This window comes from Tarenaya hassleriana, unplaced genomic scaffold (assembly GCF_000463585.1).
Source record: "Tarenaya hassleriana unplaced genomic scaffold, ASM46358v1 Cleome11, whole genome shotgun sequence".
Taxonomy (NCBI): domain Eukaryota; kingdom Viridiplantae; phylum Streptophyta; class Magnoliopsida; order Brassicales; family Cleomaceae; genus Tarenaya; species Tarenaya hassleriana.
Genome location: NW_010961290.1, coordinates 1,347,662 through 1,371,716, shown reverse-complemented (window position 1 = coordinate 1,371,716; position 24,055 = coordinate 1,347,662). Strand labels below are relative to the sequence as shown.

Genomic DNA, 24,055 nt, shown 5'->3' with positions numbered 1-24,055 from the left:
CCTTCGGTGGTAGAATCTTAATGCAGCTTTTTCCCTAAAGGCCAATTATAGAAAAGGTTAAATCCAGGGATGTAATCATTAATAAGGTAATTGAGATGCTCCCCCTCCAACGATAACATAGAAATTGAAGTTGGGTCTAGATGGTAAAACTTAATTAAAGTAAGGGGTGGGCGTTTTTGTTCTGTTTGAGAAACCCAACCATACCGAACCGAAAATATCGATTTTTTCCCGAACTGTAACATTTAAAATTCTCTAAGGATATAACTTTTATAAAACCGAATTTTTCGAAATCGAACCGAATTTTATCAAATTTCCTAAAAACCAAAACCGAACCGTATCGAAATCGAAAACGAACCGAACTGAATAATATACGATACTAATTTCGTATAAATTTTAGGATATCTAATAAACGGTTTCCGAACTAAACCGCTAAAATTTCGAAACGAATCCCGAAACGGTCATCCCTGATTAAAGCGGTTGAGGAGTGCTTTTCATACACACCATGTCTAGTAAGTATAACCTTTTGGTTGTAGACGATATAGTTTTAAACTATATTCTAGTTGATACAGAAGATGAGTCTTGGATCATAATTATATTAGAATCATTTTCTCTGTAGAATTAAATGGTGAGAATTGGTAGATCATAGTGTCCTGTGAGTTCATATCTTTGGTCCTCGCACGGAAATGTTTGTTCCCTTTCAAATTAAGCTTCTATCATTTTATGGGAAACTTCTATTTGTTGATACTTCGTATTCATCGCGCTATAACTGGGTTCATTTAGGGGTAAAAAAATTTATAAAAATGAAAGATTCTTTTAAAAATATTCCAAAATTTTGCTTAATAACATTTGAACCGAATCGATTTGAAAATGGATATAAAACTAAATAGAAACAGTTTCTACAAATATAAAAATATCCAAAATATCCAAAAAACTGTTTTCAGACCATCTAACGGTGATTTAGTGGTCGGGTGGATAATAAAGTCATTTCAAAATTATAGGTTCGATTACACTAATGTAGAGGAGGGGACGCAGTTAATTGTGTGACTAAAATATGATTTTGAATTTAAGAAATTAAATGGATCGACTGTCAGTAAACTATTGGTTATAAAAAAAAACTTCAGTAGATTAATGTCTTAAATCTTTATCTCGGTGATAAATGAATTGAAAATTTTAGGCTTAAAAGTATTTTGAGATTGACCCGTCTCTTTTGTTACTCCAATTGGTTCAGAATAATCTCGTCCCCTTGGTAATAATAGCATTGCTTATGGCAACGTTATTCCTAATGAAAAGAACCAATAACCATAATTTTAAATCTCGTCATTATCACTCATCACAACTTTAGTGGAATCTGCTGCCAGATTTAGACATCAGCATTTCAATTTCAACGAAAGCTGGCCACCATTAGGACCGACCATTCAGCTCCTATGGTATAATTTTATCATGTTGACAAATATATGCATATATAATATTATAATTTATAATTTCCTTAACAGTCCAACATAAAATATGTAACTAACGTTCTTGTTCAGGGTGCAGGTTGAAACTGTACTTTCCGCCATGGCTTTTTAGTTTTTACCGTACGTTGTCGTCGTCAGATTCTTACTGCTTCACACACACACACACACACATATATATATATATATACACGTAAACACAGAAAAATATATTAAGATTAAAAGTAGTAGTTAGAAACTACAACATTAATCATGAACTAGGTTGTTTTATAGCATAAATCACTCATATGATCAAATTGCATATGAATGATTTGATCATGTTTTTTCCCTCTTGTCCTTGAATTGAAACCCATGTGGCGTTTTCTTGTCATTTTTCGCTTGCTGGGTTTTTTTGCTCTGGGCATTGATTTTATTATTAAGTATAGCTCCAAATTAGATGTTTAAGTATACTTATTGAAACCAAATTATGGCTGATTTCAATTATGCGGCTGGTACAGCCAAGCTGGCCCATCATTTTTTACTCATATATATTAATAGTAGAACAAGGTTTTTTAGTGGTCAAATAATATCTTATATTGGATTACCATTTTGTTCGCAATCAATTTCAATTCGTCATATTATGTCATTTTTTTATATAATTCATAACTTCATTACACCTTTGATTTAACTACATCTTCTACACGTTCGAAAAAGTTCGAAGTTGGGACGAATGTTTTTTTCCGCGTTTGGATTTGAACTAAGGATAAAAGCAAACTTTGTATTTAAAATATCTACGAAAATTAATCAAATATGTATACGTACCTATGTGTGTTGCATCTGAAATACCTTTTCTTCGTCGCTCGCTGGATTGGACCGTGTGATATTATCGAAATTTATGTGTACAAAATTGGCATAGCGACCTTACATTTAAACCGACCAGTACCAACATTATTGTCCTTACGTTGCCGTCCCTTATTACATAATTGACTATTATTTCCAATTTTGCTTTGCCTTTACAGTGAGAAATTATAAAGGTATTCAGATAAGAACACGGATATATATATATATAATGCGGTGGTGTGATCACTGTGATGTATTTAATCTTTTCGTATGAGCTTAGAGCCTCAGAGTCAATACGTATTTGCATCTCCGATTGGATTGCTATGTACTTGAATCAATTATTTAAAATTTGAAAACAAATGCATCTCTTAAATTATATAAAAAGTTTACACTCAAAACATTTCTAATCTGATCATTGAAATGTTATTCGTTTAAAAAAATATATAAGTACGGACTATGTTTATATCCAATTTAATTTTGAAAATGAAAAGTGGATACCAGTCGTACGATATTTTATCAAAATTGATTGGATAATCAAAGTAAATTTCACGGTTTCGCTATATATATATATATATTTAGAGTTTCATTGAATTTTATATTATTGGATAAAAAAACTTATATAATTTATATATCTGTATATGTATGCAATATTAGCACGTAATTCGTAAACATGTATATTTCAAAAAGTTATTAGAAAAAAAAAGGTTATTATAGATCAGAAATTGTATCTGTTCGATCGTGCTTGTATGTAAAAAAAATGTGTACGTACTCGAGTATAAAATATGGAAACCATTAACATAACATTGTTTTGGTTGGTATCACTTTCTAAATTAAATGGAAGCATGGCCCACTGATACCCAAAGTTGACCAATACGGGTCCCACTCTTCACTATATTAGATAAGAGGGCGGCTCTTTTGTGGGTCCACTTTATGATCCTCAATTTTTTTAAAAAATTATAATCCCATTTTTATTTATTTTTTTGCCCAATTTGAATAATTTCTATACGTAACATGATGTTTTGGACGATACCAAGTTAACAAAGCATACGTGGTCCGTGCCACGTCACCTCTGCTCTCAACTTGTGTCTCATGCCAGTTTCTCAAAGCTCCATTCACCATATCCACGAATTTTTCGAATTTTTATTAATTGCATTATTTTAAACTATTAATTTTTAAAATATTTTTATTATATATTTCTTACCTTTTCCAACCGACTAATCCCGTTTTTAAATTGTCCTTTTTTACGTTAGTTGCAATATTTTTATATTCGGCGTTTATTATTTAATTCATATAAATAATTAAAATAGTACGAATTAAATCCGATATTTTATATAATTTTTGTAAAAAAATGATAATTATTAATCCAGTTTATATATATCGCTTAAATATATTAAAAAAACTACGACCCAATTTTGTTGGTTCTTTCGTTAGGAATCGAACTGTAAAAAAATAGTATAGATGCCTAGGAATGATCACAAATCACAAATCAGTAAAATATATAAAAAAAATTACTCATTAATTTAAGTTATGACAGAGAATTCTAATTTTGCAATATGGTTCTGTACGTACAAATTATTATTTGGAGTGAGAATGAATTTAATGTCATGTCGCTATTAGGCTTTTGTCATGAAGCCCGTGTTTGTCTAGCAAGGCCCATTGTATTAATTGGTACGACACCGTTTAGCATCTGACAAACTGACATAAAAACCTGGCGTATAATAATATATACATATCAGCAGAATGTAATATACATTTAGATAATATTCCAAACTATAGTGAAAAAATATAATATTAAAAATTATAAAAATAAATGTAACATTGCAGACGTAATGAATGGAAATAGCTTTTTTTTTTTAAGATAATAAAAACCGTCATTGATGTATTTATTGTTGATTTTTTTATTTGTTTGTTAGGGTTTATCAGTACAAAAATTAAAATATATTTATATAGATAGTGATGATGATGATGAGCAATGCTGGGAAATAGTTTTTTTTTTTAAGATAATAAAAACCGTCATTGATGTATTTATTGTTGATTTTTTTATTTGTTTGTTAGGGTTTATCAGTACAAAAATTAAAATATATTTATATAGATAGTGATGATGATGATGAGCAATGCAAAATGCTCCCAGTAATTATCAGAAACTCGATCTTATCCATTTTTATGGAAATTATTATTATTTTTTAAATATTTCGCGCTTCCTGGCGAGGAATTTTTTTTAATCATACAAGACAGGGGGCAAAATCGGAAATCAATAAATTTCACCAAGGCGGGAAAAGGAGCCGTTGTAAACCAAAACTCTCACAACTATGGCGCCAAAAATCCTCCTCACTCGGGTTGTCAGATTGCCCGTAAATTCCCGGGCAGCCTAATTTTCTAAATTCCGAAATTACCCTCTTTCATGTCTTCTAAAGGACCCCCCTTTTTTTCTGGGGGCGGCAAAGGCCAACTCATGTTTTAAGAGAATATTTCTTTGACTATATAAAGGCTCTCTCTTTATCGCACCCTCACATTTCCTGTTTTTTCCACTTCTCCAAAAATCCATCCCTTTGAAATTCCACAAAAAAAAAAAATATTTATCATGTTGAAAAAAAACCTAATAAAGCCCTGGAATTAGGCTCTTCTTCACTCACTTTCCTCTTATTCCCTCTTCTTTGTTCTTGTTCTCTGGTCCTTCTTCCTTCTCATTTTGTTCGGATTCCTCGTGTTCGTATTCCGTTTCCCCCACTTCTGATCAAAGAGAGAAAGACCCTTTTTTCATTCCCTCTTCTCGCTTTAAGAAACTCAACCCTCTTCTTGTTCCTCCACAGGGGCACACTGTACGGATTCCTTTCGCATCGTAACCACTGATCGAGTTACCGACAAAAATGGGGTTTTCGAAGAAATCGCAAGTCGAAGGAGGCTTAGACGCCGAAGGTAAGAAATGGGTCATTGCCGGGATTTCAATACGGGCTTCGCTCAAGCCGGTGAACACTAAAATCAGGGCAGAAGCCGAAGAGCAGCAAGAAGAAAATGAAAGAGGAGAAGAAGAAGAAGAAGAAGAGTGCTCGACGACGCCGACGGCGAAGGAGGCGAGGATTCCGGCGAAGTTGAAGTGCCCACCGGCGCCGAGAAAACGCCGTCCGGCTTTGCGATGCCGGAGTAACGCCGTCAGAGAGTTCTTCACTCCCCCTGATAATCTGGAGACGGTGTTTATACGACGCCGTTAACCCTTAAAGGGAATTAACTTCCAGAGTTTGGAATCTCCAAAATCACAATTTTTAGGATTCTTTTTTTTTTTCGGTTAGGGGTTTTGATTTTTGATTTATCGTGGGAGGGTTTTGCAAAATCTGTTTGTTTTCCCTAGTTTAATTTTTTTAGGGTTTATTTTATCCTCTTTCTTTAAGATTAGATAAGGTTTATTTCTATGTTTTCCCCTTTTTTTCTTGTTAAGTAGTGGTAAAGAAAGGTTATGTACAAACGTATAATATAATATAATATTAATGATAATCAGCAGCTTCTGAGTCATATTATTCATGTTTGGTTCATCAAAAAAATCTTTTAAAACTTCTAATCAACAATTAATTAGTGTCCATCACATCGAATCAAAGAGTCTTCTTATTCTAGCGAAGATTCTTTGTGATCATTTCTAAGTCTATTGACATCAAATTTAATCACATCAATGATAGAGACGGTCCATGTAATGAAATTATTGATTATGTGAATTGAGTTTTACAAGTTGATCTATAAAGGGTATGGCGTAAAACTGAGGGCTGAGGTTTGGTAGACTTGTGGGGGCTGTGAATAAAAGGGTAATTTATTTATGTGAAATTCGGCAATTTTGGTGGTTTGGCCTCTTTGGTAAGATTTGCTTGCGTCAGTGGTCCTTTGAAATTCGGTCGGACTTCGTAGCCGATCATATGGGGGCTCGTCTTCATCATATCATAAGTGTTTTTTTTTAAACTTTAGGTATTTAATTTAGTAGATATTTCAGGTTTTTCAAATATTAAATTTTATTGAAATGTTGATTTTTATATTTTATGACATTTTTTAATTGCTTAAATGTCATGTAGGACCAGAAGTGAATACATTGTTATAATATATATACCAATAGTTATTTCAAAACTCTATAAATTATTATTATTATTATTATTATTATTTAAAATGGATGTCTAGAATTTAAGGCTATTCATATATTTGAAGCATATTGAATTTCGGATACTTTTATTTTGATCATAGCAAAGCTATATTATGGTGTATATGTCTGTGTGTATATACACACGTATTATATGGAAATGCACATATATATATATATATATATATATATATATATATATATGTAATGTAGAATTCGGTGCGTGAATTTCTTTAAGAAGGGCCCAAAGTCGTCCAACAAATTTGAACCTTTTTTAGGATTGCATGCACACTCTTCTTTATTTAAATTTTTATTGACTATTTTACCAATATTAATAATATATAAAGTAATCAATATCCCACCAAAATAAACAAAACCAAAACTCATTAAACTATTCAACAATACAATACGATATTAATGTATACACATGCGATTTATTAAACTTTATTATTTTATAATATATAAATAGTCACATCATACGGTGGCGTGTTGATTATGATTTTTACACAATTTTTATAACCCACATGATTAGTGTGCATATGCATGTTCATGTATTATCTATACAACGTTATTTATACAATGATGTAGAAGCTTTCGCGAGTTGTCAATCAATCAGTATATTGTTGTAATAATATTAATATTAAAATAGATATTTAAGTAATAATTATTTAATAAAAATGGTATTTCAGAGATAATTTTTTAAATCAAAATAACATCTTTAAAGTTTCTATTCAACTAAAATTAAAGTTTATAAGATGTTATAAAAAAATGTTTAAGGTTATTAGTTTCTTAAAAAGAGAGAAAACAAAATCATATTGGTTTTATTTTTTAAAATCACTAGATCGAAAAATTTTATATATATATATAATTTATATAATAATGTAGATTAAATTCCACTTATATTTAGATTTTGTAAAAGTAAACATCTAAAATATTAAAATCATCTATTATAACTTTCATGTATCTTTATGATGATACAAAATAAAGATAGAAAAAACGCATGAAAAAAAAAAACATACACCTTCTACGCTGGTGTTGAAGAACTATCTAAAATATTTTTTTGTAAATTTTGGTCTAATAATCCATATATTTTTTAAAAAAAGAATTAACATGTATGACAACAAAAGGAATACTGATTAATGCCCATCGCAAAAGAAAAAGGGATACTAATTGCTAAGTGCGATAATTGCCGAAATTCACTTCATTTATTAACTATAATCTTGATTTGCTTATTCGGAACTTAGATTCAGAAGTATGCATGGGGTTTTCAAATTCCATTATTGACTAAACCACAGTGATTATTTCATATACGACAATAAATGTCGTATATAGTTACGAATTTCATTTGTCTTTGTCTCGTCATTTGATAGCGTCATCACCTGTGGAAATTTATTATTGTAAAAAAAATAATAATTCCAGAAAATTATCGGTCTTGGAATGCTATATCTCTCTGGTCGGAAAAGGACAAAAGAAGGGGGGGTTCAGAGAGCGGTGGGATGGGAGAATCCTATGTGGGGGCTTAAGGCCATGTTTGGCTAATCCTCCGCGTTTTGTTCCTCCTCCACCCATCACCATGTGTTTTGCGCCTAAACGAGTTTTACGAATTATGGTTTTCATGGAATCCAAATTTATACTAATAAAACAAAATAAAATCGGTCTAATTATTTTTAAAACGGTGTAAAATAAATAAATCTACAATTAGATAACAATGGGAATGAGTACAAAAGAGTGTGCTGTGACGCCATAGTGTGTGGAGGATATATACCAACATTTCCAATATATGTTTGTATCTTTATATATCTTTTATTTGTACTTTAAGGATATAAAACGTGGGAAACAATGGTATATAAAATTATCTATAAATATCAAGAAGAAAATTTGCAATCTTTTTTTTTTTTGTTAAAAGAAAAATTTAAATGCAATTAAGTAAGTATAGATATCTAAAATCTATGTCTTAATTTGTGTGAAAATAGGAAGTTAATAATTTCCTTAGTGTCTCATTTTAATATGTATATATGCCTTTTCTAAAATACAATAACTGATACATACACATTAAATGGACTATATATATGAATATAGTATGCGTTGTTGATTCTACATTGCATGGAAATCTGAATGATTCAAACATGAATGGGTGAAATATGTGAAAGGTTCCCTTTTGATATCTAAAACAATAATAAATGTTATAGGGATTAGGATACTTTTAAGAAAAAGTCAGACCACAAATGCGGCAATGCCAAAATCTATGCCTTAAATTTGTCAGATTATTGTCATTTTTGAAATTTTGTATAAAACTATAATTAAAATATTCATCGGATCGACTGTTGTTTTCATAATTTGGACCGTCTATGCATATTTAATGAAACCCCACATTCTGTGTTTGATATGTTATATATAGTTTACTTCAGGGTTTATTATTATGAAGTTTTTTTTTTAAAAAATTTCGGCAGCAAATATTTAAAAATGGGCTTTTTTGTGTTTATCTTTGGACGAGGAAACACGAGATTTTTTCAAATTTTTAACTTGTCACAGTGTGTGAAACCGCGTAATATATGAAAATATTGAAATATCTAAAACTTTGTAGGACATAAAATTACAGCTTATCACCTAAAGTAATGGAATTAATGATCTGTTTTTATATCATTCGATATAATTATCCATTATCTTATTAAGTACACCATAATTAATTGTACCTTTCTTAAGATGAATAAACGTACGTAGTCAAAATTTGCATGTGGTGTGTGTCATTGTTTCATGTCTAATAGACAAACTCTTTTGTTTTTTTTCGTTTGGATACAAAGCTTCGGTCTATGGCTTGGACAACAAAGGAAAGTACAATGGGTATATCGTTCGTGTGTGTGTATATATACATATATATATATATATGGAACTTGTTTGTATTATCAATGTATATAAATACATACGTTATATCTTCATCAATACATGCATGTGCTTTTGTTGGGGGGCCAAAGAAATAACACTATCCCTACATCTTGATAGAGACATCGAGGAAAAAGTTTACACGTTTCTCTTCGTTCGTTTTCGATTTTGAATCTCTCTATCTTGTAGCCTTTTGATCATATGAATGCCGAACCATATGGAACATATGTCAATTTAAAACGTTACTGCATTTATATATATATATATATTTATTAATTTAACTGTAAAACATTATAATTCAAAATTATAATAAACATATTTTTCAAAACCCTTTAATTTGGCTTGTGTCTTACAATTAATATAGAGATCTGATTATTATGGCAACACACACACACATACACACACTACACATATATACATGCTGAAATAGTTTGTTATTTTGGTGTTAATTAGCATGATTGGGTTGACTTTGCTTTTAAATTTTAAATTGGAATAAGCCTAAAAATACTAATGCAATATATATTTAGTTAGTCAAGACCTCATGGGAAAGGAGAATTTCGAAGATTCTCTTTAAATTATACAAAGCACATATATACATACATACATACATATGCATGTAAGTTTACTGGTCTAATATAATAAGTCAAAACACAAAAAGAAAGAATATGCCTATGATAAAAATAGATACATAGTTTATCTGCCCAAATTCTATTTTTATAAAAATACATATTCAAAAAAAGATTCGTTTTGTCTCTATTCTCACTCGTTTAATTTATTTTAAAAATTATATTCAATCAATTTTTAATTGAATTTGGTTTATATATATGTATTCCAATATTATTCCATTCAATTCGTTTCCATTTAAAATATATCAAATCGAAATATCCATCTCTCACCTAAATATTTATCTTGTTATTTCATGTCACCAATTAAACCTGAAAAAAAAAATCAAGATCCGTGGTGGTAAGTAACCGAAATAGAATTTAATGGCGTTCCCATGCATCACATTATTGGTGTCTAGTAATTTCGAGAATTTGGAAAAAAATAAAAAATAAAACATCTAAAGACAAAAAAAATGATGTTCATGCATTAGGTTACTTGCACCTTATCTTTGCAGTTAATAAGAGAGAAGATGAGGCATGGCTCCATGATGCTTCACTTACCATACCCTTTTTTTTAAAAAAATCTTTCACTCAATCTGTTTTCATTATTTTGAACTTTTTATCCAAAATAATCAATTACAAAAACCATCAAAATTTATACAAATGAGTTAATAACTACCTAATATTTAAAATATCAAAGATTTTTTTTTACTATTATAAATGTTGTAAAACCTAATAATGTTTCGCGAACAGATATATCTGTTTCAGTTTGAATATGTAAATCCAAAAAAAAATGATCGTATTAGAGTAAATTCCATCTAAAACAAAAGATTTAATATATGTAATTTATGTGTCAAATGTGGCTTTATATATATATATATATGTATCTCAATATAAATTTTTGATGCGGTGGGTATCCCACAAGGATTCTTTTTTGCTACAATCATTATATATAAGATAAGGTGGACGATTGTGTGACATAAAGCGGAAAGATGGAATTGTAATACTGAGATATTATAACTGTGATTGACTATATATTCGACATCGACTGATGATGAATTTACGACGTTGCATGCTTTTCTGATTTTATAGGACCAATGTATATGTATATAATTAATGGCATATATATTGAACTTATAGGGGAGTTACTCTCAATGTTTAATCATATGAAACTTTGGTTAATGGGGGCAAAACAATGAACTTGATATTCTACAAGAGTACATATAAATGATTTCTCATGAAACCCATCTCTTTCCAAATCTTGTCATTGTAATTTGTAATGGTTAACCAATTATTTAAACTTTGGGGAAAAAATTGATCTACATACCTAATATATTATCATTTTTTTTAAAAACGGATTCGGGTTGAATTTGGGTCATTTTTTTTAAAATAAATTTATCTACGCTCATAAGGAATATTTATCGAACCGATATTTGTTGCTAATTTTAAGAGAGAATTTCGAGAGGATAATAATGTGATCGTGGGTTTTTGTACTCATAGATTCTTTTGATAAAATGATATATATATTATAATAATAATAAGCTGAAAAAACCGAATCCAAGGCAAAGTGAAAAATTTTGAGATTTTTGAGGTTAGGAATAGTAGAGACACGTACACATGGGCCGCCAAAGGTATCCTATGCCAAAACGCAGCTTCTACTTATTTTACAATTTTTTATTTATTTATTTATAAATATCTAATCACATTATTTAAGTTAAAGATGGGTGTTATTGTTCCGTACAAGCTTTAACTTGCCTTAAACGCGTAGATAAAGACGAGTTTTGTCCCTCGAAGGACCGGCAAAGTTACGTTTGTGCCCCTCCTTTTAACGCGGTTTCGTGCCCTAATCTCTTACCCTGACCGAGCTGCCCGTTGATATTGGCGGGAAAATTGTGAACCCCTAACATTCAAATTGTATCGATTTGGCGCCAAAAAAAAACACGAGTCAGCCCGGGAAAAGCGGGCTGTGGCGGCTGCGTTTCGGAGTTTGTCAACACGTGTCTGTCCGACTTGACCAAGGCGTAGAAATTCCCACGTCAGCCTGTGGGACCCTCTGACATTTAAAGAACCGTGACCATTGAGACGTAGTCATTCGTCACATATGACGGCCCAAGTGATAATAAATAGATAATATCAAAATGAAATAGAAATACAAGTTGGTAATAAAAAATTAAAACTGGAGGGTGAAATTTGACAGTAGCCAACGGATGCAGTCGAAAAAAAAAGGTGACGAAAGATTTTGAAATTCTAGAGTTTATTATTTTAGTTTTAATCTAATTTTCAACAATAAATATTTTTAATTTTTTTTTTGGCTTCGATCGATTTTCACCGGTAGAATAATGTAAAAGAGTGAATTTCCCATGAAATTATAAAAGTTAATTATGAATTTATTGTTTTAATTCAAGATTTCGTTTTTTTTAGATACAGTTGCCACTTGCCAGTAATAATATGTTTGCGTTAACTCAAATGTAAATGAGATCCCTTGGTAATGGGCCACCTAAATTTTGTGGTGAGATTAGGAAAATTAAATTCAGATTGTGGGTTTTGACCACTAAGCCCAATAGTAAAAAGTATGAAATAAAATGGACAATTATACTATATTAGAACCCAAAAGCCCAAAATAATCCGTAGGAAAATTAAATTCACATTGTGGTAAAAAGTATGAAATAAAATGGCCCTTATACTTTTATACTTTTATGTTAACTAAATCTTTAGAACCCAACAGCCCAAAAGTAATCAGTAGGCCCATATTAGTAACTGATTGTGTCAGTTCTATTATTCGACACCGTCAGTCACTTCAGTTGTAACCCTCTCTCTGGAGTGGGAGGTTGGGAAGCGTCGCCTCTTAGCTTTATTGGGCCCGATTCAGAGAGTTATTGGGCTTGTGGGCCATTTAATTAGGCCCATTAATTGTTTAGCATATATTTCATCAGTATATGGATACATCGGATCTCCTACCAAATCCATCCAAATCCGTATTTGACTAGTATTCAAGAAAAACAGATTTCATGGTGTGATCACTCGGGAAATTCCCAGTTCAATTTTGTCACAGAGAAATATGAAATGTTACGCACCAAGTATTAGCGAACAGCAAAAAGCGAGGGGGTAGGGAATCTATCTTCAAAAGCGAAAACGGCAGGCAGACTTTTCCGTAAAACACGAAACGACGCGCTTTTTGAAAAAAGTGAACAGAAACGGGATCGTGCACTGCGAGCCGTTTCAAATTTTCGATCCCCCGAGCTCTGGGCACCTGAAGCACAACCACCACCGTCGAGCGGCGCGTGAGGAGCACGCGACCCCGTCTCTGAATCCCCATAGACGTGCTACTGCGTCACCACCAATAGCCTCCCAACACGTGTCCTTGTCGCACCTTTTCCTCCATTTTTTTCTCTCACCCTTTTTCTCCATAAACCCTCTGAAAACCCTGTCTAGGGTTTCTTCTCTAATCTCCACATCACAGCATCGGTCCATCACTCTCCAACACTTGAGAACTGTTTACTCGGCTTCAGATTCTTCCTGATCTTTTTCCCTTTGTTTTTCTTGGTTTTCTTGATGTAGCTGAAAATGATTCGTTTAGCGTTCAGCTTCGTCGTTCTGGCCCTGCTCGCGGCGGGTAAAACGTCGTCGCATTTGGGTTCCGGTCCGCACATTACCGATGTCAATATACTGTTACCTCCAAGAATGAAGAACCCAGTGGAGTATCGGCTTCAAGGAAGTGATGGCTGCTTCAAATGGTGCGTGCCCTTTGTCTGAATCCATTTTGTGTTCTCGTGGACAGCTTATTTTAGGTTTGATGTTTGATAAACTCTGGTAAACAGGAATCTAAGTATGGAATGGTTGCCTTTTCTGAAATTGGTTTTCCTCTAGATATTGGAAATTTCCTTAGAAATATGATCTCTAGCTAATTTATATTTTTGTTTTTCCCATTATCAAGCTGACAACTGATTTCGTTGTTGTTAGAATCTCATATTTTGCGCGTGCCTTTGTCTGTGAACTTAAAATTGTTCGAGTTTGGAACATGGCTTCTACAATTTGAGCATAAACTTTGATTCTGGTGTAGTTAGCGACTCAGCTCGATCCATATGTTTCTTTATTTTTAAAGAATTTTCTCTGGCCGTGTCAAGTTTGCTAAATTTCTCGATTTAAATTTTAGAGTGTGGAAAGAAAGTATACAAGTTGGCTGCATAATTTCTGCTGAGGGTGATGTTGACTTCTTTGAAAATTTCCAGGTCATGGGATCACCATGATATTCTCTCGGTTACACCGGAGTTTAATGCGAGCAGTCACTGCTCGACCAGTGCACGCCTGCGATCAACTGCCCCATATACTGGTAGAAAAGAGACTGCAGTTTATGCTACTGATATACATACAGGAATGGTGATTCGCTGCAAAGTGTTTATTGACAACTTCTCCAGAATCCAGATTTTTCATAATTCTATCAAGCTTGATCTTGATGGCCTTACGACACTCAGAGTTCGCGCCTTTGATAATGAGGGTACTTGATTACGTCTTCGTTTAGCTTCCGCCCAAGTCTTTTAAGAGCTGAGAAGTCATTAGCCTTGACTTTTGATACTACGTTCTGGTGTTGTCTTCGGTATGTTTAACTCTCTTCATGGTTTTTTGGACCGCTCAAATCTTTTGCAGAAAATGAATTCTCCTCCTTGGTGGGTCTTCAATTTATGTGGAAGCTAACACCTGAAAGTGAAGGATCGTCGCATCATCTTGCTCATGTTCCTTTGAAGGAGTCTCCCTTGACTGATTGCGGGGGATTATGTGGCTATTTGGATATCCAAAAAAGGCTTGAGGATAGTGTATGTATTATCCCTGAGTATGAATAGGTGAAATTAAAGGTTTGATGCATGAAAAATCTCACGTTGCATGGCAAACAAACGTGCAGGATGTATTTTCAGATTTACTCGTGGTAAAGGGAATCAAAATTGGACATGAGAAGGTTTCGGTTAATTTGCTCGAGCCCCCTCTTAATCATATAGCAGATGAAATAGTTCTAACTGTAGCAGAGGCCATGTCGCTTCAACCTCCCTCGCCTGTTTATGTCCTCATCGGAGCTGCTTTCCCGTATACTCTCAAGGTTATGCGCGGGAATAATCCTCAAGGTCTATTTGCCTCCTGAATAATAACTTTTGACTCTTTTTACAAAGCAATATGTGTCCTTTAATGACCTTATATTTCAAGCTCAGCTTTTTTTTTTTCCATATGTTTTATAAATATGATGTTAGTGATTTCTTTGTTCATACATACGTCAAGAATGTGGGCTCCTAGCTTTAAGTCATCTTGGTGATGCAGATATGTACTCTGAACATTTCTCCTAATTGTAGTCTGAGTGAAAAATGATGTACTATGTTGTGCTGTTTTATCAGTCTCATTAGTCATTCTTGGTTGGCTAACCTTTCCGTCATATTCGCAGTTGTGGCTCTACCATCACCACATCACAGATGGTCTGTGTTGAACTCTTCAGTTGCTCAAGTGGATTCTTTGACAGGCCTGACTGAAGCATCAAACTTGGGGTTAACAACTGTCATTGCTGAGGATACCAGGGTTGCTGGAAACATTCAAGGATCATCTCTTAATGTGGTCATTCCAGATACTTTTGTCTTGTACTTGCTACCTTTGTTAGCATCAGGGGAGCCTGTTACAGGGACAGAGCCTGTTCCATCATCTGTGCGTTGGCATGTTGTATCTGGTCGCCAATATCTCATTCAAATGAAGGTTTACACAGGAAGACCTGATGCACATGAAATCTTTTTAACCAAGGTACTTTCCTGTTTACTTGTTTTCTTCTTGCATTAGTTGGCAAAAGTTGCATTTTTTTCTGTATCTGTTCTATAGTTTCAGCATGGTAAATATTTCACCATGCCTTCTAGATTTCTTTTTATTAAAAAACAAAACAATCTGTAGTTTCTTTGTGATAGAGTGACGGTCATCTTAATCTTGTTACAGAAGCTGCATTTTCTTTTGACCCTCTTTCTCGATCATCTTCCTTATGGTTCCTTTATCAAGAAAAGTACTCTCAATTGCAAAATTCATTGGCCGAGGACTATACAGTTTAGAGTTGTAACACTTGTTTGTCAGAGCCTGAATCTGAAATTGACTACTTAAGACTGGAAGAAATCCTCAAATGCTGGCTTTCTTGGTTAGTCACCTTACTGCTGGTTTATCGTCCCTGCACATCCATTTTTGGGTAGTTTTTTTGATTGTAGATGATCTTGTTTTTAATATCTTGGTTCTTTCAACATATCTATCTCTGTTGTATTGATTGCAGACAGATGATATCAAATTGTATGGAAACGAATCGGATTATTGGAAAACCTTCTCAGTGCCAGAGGATGTTGTCTTGGAATACAGTTCGCTAAATTCTAGAATTTTGACTGCAATCTCACCAGGATTGGGAGAGTTAATGGCTGCATTGAGTTACTTCAGTGGGCATGAGAAGCCAAAGAAGGTGAGACATATTATACCCTCTTTACATAAGTGGAGGATATGCCCCAATTTCATCCAGCATGTTTTGTTTGTTATGCTACTCTAAGTTCAACGACTTTTTTACTGGCAGGTTCTCAAGGTTGTGCAAGAAATTATGGTTTGTGAGCAAGTGAAATTCACATTGAACTACGAAAGAGGTTCACCTATGGTTCTACTCCCTTGGGCCCCTGGCGTTTATCAGGAGATGAAGCTAATTGTGACTGGAGGTCAGTGCCAAGTTCCAGCTCTCTTGATATTTTTTCTACATTTTGAAATCCTTTGGGATCGTAATATTTGTTCTCCTTTATATAGGTTGTGCAAAGGCATCCGGTGACTTTAAGTGGTCTTCTTCAGACATGAGCATTGTGTCTGTGTCAGCCTACGGAATTATCCAGGCCAAGAGGCCTGGGAAAGCCATTGTGAAAGTGTTGTCCATTTTCGATTCACTAAATTTCGATGAGGTAGTAGCAATATCTGAATTTCATATTTTAAGTTAGTCGATTTTAGGCTCTATTTTTTTTCTGCTAAACAGAAAAAAGAAGATTAACTTTTAATTCTAAGAGGGGTTAGTGGCTTTCTGTGATATGAAAGACTCCAGTTCCCTGAACCTAAATGTACTGCCTTTTTTAGATGTTTGCCACAACGATTTTTATCTCTATCTTTATGTTCTTCCTGGTGATTCTTGTAAACATTCATAGGTTGTGGTTGAAGTGTCCATCCCATCCTCTATGGTTATGCTCCAAAACTTCTCAGTAGAGACCGTTGTCGGATCACACCTACGAGCTGCTGTCACAATGAAGGCTCCAAATGGTTATGCCTTCTACTTGCCATTATACTTCTGGTGCTCTTGTCATCTTTTTTCTTTTTTCCCCTTTTGTTCACTTAGAGTTTACTTTCAGGTGCCTCTTTTTCTAGATGTGATGCTTTCAGTTCTTCAATAAAATGGAACACCAGGAGTGACTCTTTCATCATCGATAATACAACATCTGAGAGGTTGGTGTTGGATGAATTAAGAAGCACGAGTTCAAGTCCTCCTTGTTCATGGGCTTATATTTATGCTTCTTCTCCTGGTCGGACAACGTTACTTGCAACTCTGGCGAAAGAGTTTCATCATTTTGATAAGCCTTTGAGTGAATCTCTTGCGTTGAAAGCAACTTTAAGTATTGGGGCATATCCTCCACTTACTGTCAAACAAGTTAGCGATGGAAATCATTATGGTGGATATTGGTTTGATAAGGCACATGAAGAAACATCTTTTGGCCTTAGAGGCTTGGATAAGATGTATCTTGCACCTGGAACATATGTTGATGTGATGCTTGTGGGGGGACCTGAAAAGTGGGATGAAAGTGTGAAGTTCAAACAGACTGTGAGGACATTAGATGAAGAGCAGGATCTTACTGGTGGAATTAGTGTGCATCACATTTTGGACAGTCATGATAACCTGTATAGACTTTCATGCCAGATGCTTGGTTCCTATGTAAGTTTGCAGGCGTTCAATGATCATTGTTTTTGGTCTTATTTTCTACTTTAAATGTTAAAGCTGATGACACGGTATCTTTCTTGCCTGTCTTCATCCAGAAATTGGTCTTTTTACGTGGGAATCTGGTGGGTAATGACCATCCTGTCCCTGCTGTAGCAGAAGCTTTCTTGTCTGTAGGATGCAGAATTCCGTCTTCCATTGTACTCATTGTTGATGAACCCGGTATGTTTAATATCTCCCACCATACTAGAGTTCTTGCATGTCCCTAGAAAATTTTTCTTTGGCGCATATTCATATGGATGCCATGTTTTGTTCTAACATTGGGGTGTTATATATTATTTTACAGTTAACAAGCTTGATGTAGTAAGAGCTGCTCATCAAGCTGTTAGGGCACCAGGACGAATTCGTGTAACTCCTGTTACTGTGGCTAATGGGCAAACCATTCGAGTGGCTGCAGTTGGTATCAGTGATTCTGGAGAAGTTTTTGCAAACTCCTCTTCTCTTTCGCTAAGGTGGGAATTGAGCAATTGCAATGGTTTGGCATACTGGGCTGATGCTTATGATTCGAAAACGGCAATGGCTAGCTGGGAGAGATTTCTGGCTCTTCAAAATGAATCAGGGCTGGTAAGGATATCCGCCAATTTTCTGTCATTATCTTTACCGACTGAAGTTGTTTTATGATGTTATATCGGTTTCCTTCTAATGTATCTGTTTATTGGTTTGACAGTGCACTGTCCGTAGCACCGTTGATGGTTTTGATGATTCCATGAAAAGCCTGTATTCTACTTTTCTTCCGGAAGGTTCAGAGAATGTTCTCACTGATGCTGCACGCTTACAGGTAAGCAATTTCGGTTGTTTAATTCTGTAAGGCAGGTTGCAATATAACCCATCAATTTTGGGTAATATTAGGTTTTTTAACAGCTCCCTCGTTACTATATTATGTTTAATAATGGTTGAATTTCTATCTTTTCCTTACCATTCAGTTGTGACTTGTGATTGTAGCTGGTTCCCATTTCTTTCTAATTTACAGTTGGTTTCCACACTGAGGGTAACCCCGGAGATCAACCTGCTCTTTTTTAATCCTGATGCCAAGGTAAATCCCATTCAATGACAATGTTTATTCAAAAAATCTGGTAGATAGTCAATTCATACTCACTCCACACATTTGAGTTATACACTACTGACGATGGGCAGTTGCGTCTACTTTTTTTTTTCTTCTGTATTTGTGCCTATTCTGGAGCCACTTAGTTTTTCTAATATTTTAAATTTCCCAACCAAAGGTAAATTTATCAATCACTGGAGGGAGCTGCTTGTGGGAAGCAGTAGTAAATGATTCTCGAGTAGCAGAAGTTATTCAGCCACCATCTGATCTACAATGCTCGCAAATGATGCTGTCTTCGAGGGGACTGGGAACTGCACAAGTGACAGTATATGACGTTGGGGTTTCTCCTCCACTTTCAGCACTTGCCACGGTACAAGGCTTTACTTTGAAATGGATAATAATTTGGTTCTTTTTTTGGGTTGTTGATTGTGGTGAAATCCACAACTATTCTGCTTTCCACGCAGAAGCTATATACTATTGGAGATGAATAGATATATGACATGTTCTTTGAAATCAGTATCTGACTTATTGTTTTTTTATTTTAGTTGGTGTTACACATATGTTCGACTTTATGAATCTGAGTCTGTCATTATGGTGAGTTATGCAGGTTCAAGTGGCTGATGTCGACTGGATAAGGATCATATCAGGGGATGAGATAAGTCTTGTGGTATGTTTATTGTTTACTATGTTTACTATTCTTTCCCTGCTAGTGTGGAACCATAGCTAGCTATCCCTTCCACTCCTCTTTCTGTTAATTTTATTTCTTTCCAGATTTGAAAATGGCACTCGCTTTTTAATGATGATCTCGCACTTAATTTCAATGTGGCAGGAGGGATGTACTCAATTCATTGATGTATCTGCTGGGATTAATGATGGGACAACTTTTGATTCTTCCCAGGTTATAAGGATCTTCTTAAATATATTTTGATAAATATATTTTTTTTCTTTTCTTTTTTGCTGTGACGTGCTACGAACTTATTCCCTCTAAGTCGTATCTATCTAGCTTCCATGATCAACATATCTGGATTCTGAACTTTGAAACTAGCAACTAAAAGAGATGTCGATCACTACTTTTCCTTGTTGCAAGAGTTATTGTTGATTTCCCATGTTTCTGCTTGTTTGTAGATGATTGTTGAAATGTCAATATTACATATTATGCTCTGAAGTTGTCGTCTTCTCCAATTGTTAACTTTCTTTGCAGTATCCACTTATGGACATTATGGTCCATATTGAGGACGATATTGTAGAACATGTCACGGATGGTGACAATTCATTTTCTGGTGGTGAACACTCGTCAGCTTCCTCATTTAAAATAGCAGCTAGATGCCTGGGAATCACAACCCTATATGTGGGTTCACTACTTGGCTCCTTGAATGTTATTAGCATTTTTAGTCATTTCGATGTTGATTTTGTACAAAAAACTAGGTATATCTGAATCTGTATTTTCTAACAGGTCAGTGCAAGACAACATTCAGGACATGAAGTACTGAGCCAAACCATAAAAGTAGAAGTTTACGCCCCACCAAGTCTTCACCCGCATGAAATATTTCTCGTTCCTGGTGCTGCATACATGGTATGTTGGGAACACCTTGCTTGGAGTTATCTGAAATTTAGTACAGGACATTTTCCTGATGGAAATTCTTATTTTAAATGATCGAATTGTTCAATTCTACATTCTTTTATTTCCTCTTGACTCTTCAATGCTGACTGGTATTTTGTCGTCATTTTAGCTCACTGTTAAAGGAGGACCAACAATGAATGTTTCCGTTGACTACACTACCATGGATAATCAGATTGCAAAGATCGATAAATCATCAGGACGCCTCTATGCAACATCACCTGGCAACACGGTGCTGTATACAATTCTCTTACATCAGACCTGAAATAAACATATAGTACTGTTTTATGTCTAGGTTTTTGAAAAAGTGTAAACTTAGAAGTTATGATATCTTCACCTGATACTGTTTTCTTCAATGACCAGACAATCTATGGGACTATATATCGGAAAGAAGGTACTGTAATTTGTCAAGTGCGGGGCGTTGTCAAAGTAGGTATTCCTGCTACTGCTATGCTGCTAGCTCAAAGTGACACCCTAGCCGTTGGACATGAGATGCCTATATATCCATCATTTTCTGAGGCAAGAATCATAATCCAGAAAAATAAATCATTTTTATATCAGTTTTATCTGTCACAGAAAACTGACTTTTCCTATTATCAGGGAGATCTGTTGTCCTTTTATGAGCTCTGCAGAGCATACAAGTGGACTATTGAAGATGAACAGGTCAGTTGTATGCATTATCCCTTTTAAAGAGTTATTTATTTGATAAGTCATATGTTAAAGTCAGTAACAACATATTAAGTTGGATTGATTGTATATCTCTGTTTTTTCTTTTTAGGTGTTGAGTTTCCATACATCAACTGGTGTGGAAGAGAAGGAAGCTCGTTTTGTCAATGCCATAGAGGGGAGGTAAACTTTGGTCATTGTGCTGTGTTTCTCCTAAATATATTAAGTCCCCAATAAAAATGTTATGATCGAACACCATTTGCAATCACTGTTAATAGATTTTTTCAAACTTTTTAGATTCTTGATTATTCTTTCAGTGAAGTTAACTTTTACTCCTATGATAATCTGCCATTAAAGCATGATCATGCTCTAGATTTTTCAACTTTTTATATATACAAGATTTGATAATGCAATCTTTTAGTAATCATTTGAGCTCAGTATTTTTTTGAAACATGTTTGACGGAGGTGTTTGCTGACTACTATACTTGCAGTTCGTAGCAAAATGACTCCTTATATGCTTACGGCAGATTCTTCTCCATTTCAGATTAGCCGGCAAAGCGAGAGTCATGATTGCATTTTCGTGTGATTTCGTATCTCCTGGCTTGTACTCTGAATCTAGAACTTATCAAGCATCAACAGTTTTATCCGTGGTGCCTGATCTCCCTCTTTCTCTTGGGATTCCTATGACCTGGATTCTTCCACCGTTTTATACGTCCTCTAGTCTTTTGCCTTCTTCATCAGAACCTCGAAAGCAAAGGGATGGTCAAAGTCACAGAGGCAATATAGTCTATTCCATAATGAAAGTCTGTGATTCTCGGGTTGATGTTGAACAAGAAAACATTTCAGTTGATGGGGAAAATGTCAAAACGACATATAGCAACAATGTTGCATGTATTCAAGCTAAAGACCGCACCAGTGGAAGGACTGAAATTGCTGCTTGTGTGAAGGTTGCGGAGGTATTGTCGATTTTAGGAAAATATCTATTGAATTCACACCTTATATAGGGAAAAATAGCATGGGAGGCTCCACCTAATTGCTGGCAACCTGATTATATTTTTCTCCTGTCTTGTTAACTTCTTGCGCCACTTTGACTTTCTTCATCTTTTACATATTTACTTTGTAAAACTATGAATTCTCATAAGGTGACGCAAATAAGAATGAAGAGGGAAGAGAATCCTTTACATGAGGTGGATCTTGCTGTTGGTGGTGAATTAGAACTTCCAGTAAGCTACTATGATGCACTAGGTAATGTCATGTTCTCATGCTTTTACATTTGAGCTTCATTTACTTGATTTCTGATTTTTCTAAGATCTCGTTTTGTTATGACAAGGATCCACTTTTCACGAAGCACGTGATGTTATTCTCTACAATGTTGAAACCAATCACCGCGATGTTCTATCCATTGAGACTGTCAAGGAAAAAACAAGTATCTATGTCAAGGTCCGTTGATCACTTAAAATCAACTTGCTGTTTCAGCCTTCTAATTTTTGCATGTTTATGTAACTATTTCAAACTCAAGTACTTTATTTCGGCTGGGTAAAATCGTCTTACCTTTAAATTGTTGACTGCTTTTATATTTTTGCTCTGATTTGTTTGATCACGGGCATTGTGTTCTCTTTGTAACTGAAGGGAATGAAACATGGCAAAGCTCTTGTCCGGGTGTCAATGAATAACGACTTAAGGAAGGCAGACTACATTCTGGTATGAGCTAATTCTGTTATTTTCATCACACATTTGATGGAATATCTCGATTTGAAGTTGTAATTTGATGGCGTAGTATTCGTCCTGCAAAACCACAAGCTAAGATTGTGCTTATGTTGCTATGTCATTTTCTTTTCCTTAGCCAGGCATAGTTGGTGTGCTAACTGTGCACAGATTTGTTATAATTTCTGCAATTGAGGTATTATTGGTGTTCTTCTTGTTCAGATATCTGTTGGCGCACATATCTATCCTCAAAACCCAGTCATTCACAGTGGAAATTTACTTAATTTCAGCATAGAAGGTATAATATCAAGCATTGATCTACTTGTTAAAAGCTTTTTAATGATAAAGGGACTGGACTCTCATTCTATATAAAATACACATCCTCGTGCAAAATCTAATAGTCCTTCAATGTGGTAGGTGCTGGTGATGAAGCCTCTGGTCGATGGGTTTCTGCCAACCGAAGCGTCCTTTCTGTTAATCTGGCAACTGGAGAAGCTGAAGCGATAAGCCAAGGCTCAACTCTCGGTATCTGCAATTTACCTTTTCATGCTTCTTTTATGCGTATGATTGTATTTCTACAACACTTGCGAGTGATTTTTCTTTTATTTCTGCTGATCCGTGTCATGCCTGCACAGTTATATTTGAAGGTCAGGAAATGAAACTGCAAACCAAGGTCACAGTGCTATCTGGAAATACCATATATGTGGACGCTCCCAAAGAAACATTAACAAATGTTCCTTTCCCCACGAAGGGATATAGCTTCCCCGTGAAATTCAGGTCTGGAAATTTTATATTTGTGAACACGCCTTTATGAGTCCATGTATTTGCTACATTGTTACACTAGAACATATATCATGATCACCTGTTCTGTGATGAGTTCTTTTCAATTATGGTTTACCAATGGTGATTTTAATTGCTGCAGTGAGAACAAGCTCAGAGGTTATGGAAATGGAAACGGGCCAGAATTTACCTGCCAAGTGTACCCTAATTTTATAGGGTATGATGCTTATTTGAACTGTGTTTGGCTGCATCATCTATGTCAATTAATGTGCAATCTTGACGACTCCTTGTCTGGTTTATTGCAGATATACTAAGCCATGGAAGGACCTTGAGACTGGCAACAGTTACTGCCTTTTCTT

At 34.5% G+C, this 24,055-nt stretch overlaps 2 protein-coding genes across 2 annotated transcripts in view; both read left to right on the top strand.

The window, feature by feature from the left end:
• Nucleotides 1–4,779: 4,779 nt before the first annotated feature.
• On the top strand, nt 4,780–5,769 carry LOC104805371. The gene has a single exon (XM_010529926.2). It carries the CDS (start codon nt 5,141–5,143, stop codon nt 5,480–5,482), a length of 342 nt encoding a protein of 113 aa, XP_010528228.1. The 5' UTR covers nt 4,780–5,140; the 3' UTR covers nt 5,483–5,769.
• Nucleotides 5,770–12,974: 7,205 nt separating this feature from the next.
• Nucleotides 12,975–24,055, top strand: part of LOC104805370 (nuclear pore complex protein GP210) — a 12,694-nt gene continuing 1,613 nt past the window's right edge. The window contains exons 1-32 of the mRNA XM_010529925.1: nt 12,975–13,603; nt 14,099–14,364; nt 14,514–14,680; nt 14,767–14,983; nt 15,295–15,641; nt 16,150–16,329; nt 16,438–16,573; nt 16,659–16,807; nt 17,045–17,156; nt 17,246–17,823; nt 17,925–18,048; nt 18,173–18,450; nt 18,554–18,664; nt 18,857–18,919; nt 19,107–19,298; nt 19,536–19,595; nt 19,758–19,826; nt 20,130–20,276; nt 20,382–20,501; nt 20,659–20,778; nt 20,910–21,065; nt 21,147–21,209; nt 21,325–21,395; nt 21,757–22,168; nt 22,355–22,457; nt 22,543–22,652; nt 22,842–22,913; nt 23,139–23,214; nt 23,334–23,441; nt 23,552–23,693; nt 23,839–23,913; nt 24,002–24,054. Of these exons, the coding sequence (XP_010528227.1) occupies nt 13,434–13,603; nt 14,099–14,364; nt 14,514–14,680; nt 14,767–14,983; nt 15,295–15,641; nt 16,150–16,329; nt 16,438–16,573; nt 16,659–16,807; nt 17,045–17,156; nt 17,246–17,823; nt 17,925–18,048; nt 18,173–18,450; nt 18,554–18,664; nt 18,857–18,919; nt 19,107–19,298; nt 19,536–19,595; nt 19,758–19,826; nt 20,130–20,276; nt 20,382–20,501; nt 20,659–20,778; nt 20,910–21,065; nt 21,147–21,209; nt 21,325–21,395; nt 21,757–22,168; nt 22,355–22,457; nt 22,543–22,652; nt 22,842–22,913; nt 23,139–23,214; nt 23,334–23,441; nt 23,552–23,693; nt 23,839–23,913; nt 24,002–24,054 (5,047 nt within the window). The 5' untranslated portion in view covers nt 12,975–13,433. The remainder of the gene's footprint in view (nt 13,604–14,098; nt 14,365–14,513; nt 14,681–14,766; nt 14,984–15,294; nt 15,642–16,149; nt 16,330–16,437; nt 16,574–16,658; nt 16,808–17,044; nt 17,157–17,245; nt 17,824–17,924; nt 18,049–18,172; nt 18,451–18,553; nt 18,665–18,856; nt 18,920–19,106; nt 19,299–19,535; nt 19,596–19,757; nt 19,827–20,129; nt 20,277–20,381; nt 20,502–20,658; nt 20,779–20,909; nt 21,066–21,146; nt 21,210–21,324; nt 21,396–21,756; nt 22,169–22,354; nt 22,458–22,542; nt 22,653–22,841; nt 22,914–23,138; nt 23,215–23,333; nt 23,442–23,551; nt 23,694–23,838; nt 23,914–24,001; nt 24,055) is intronic.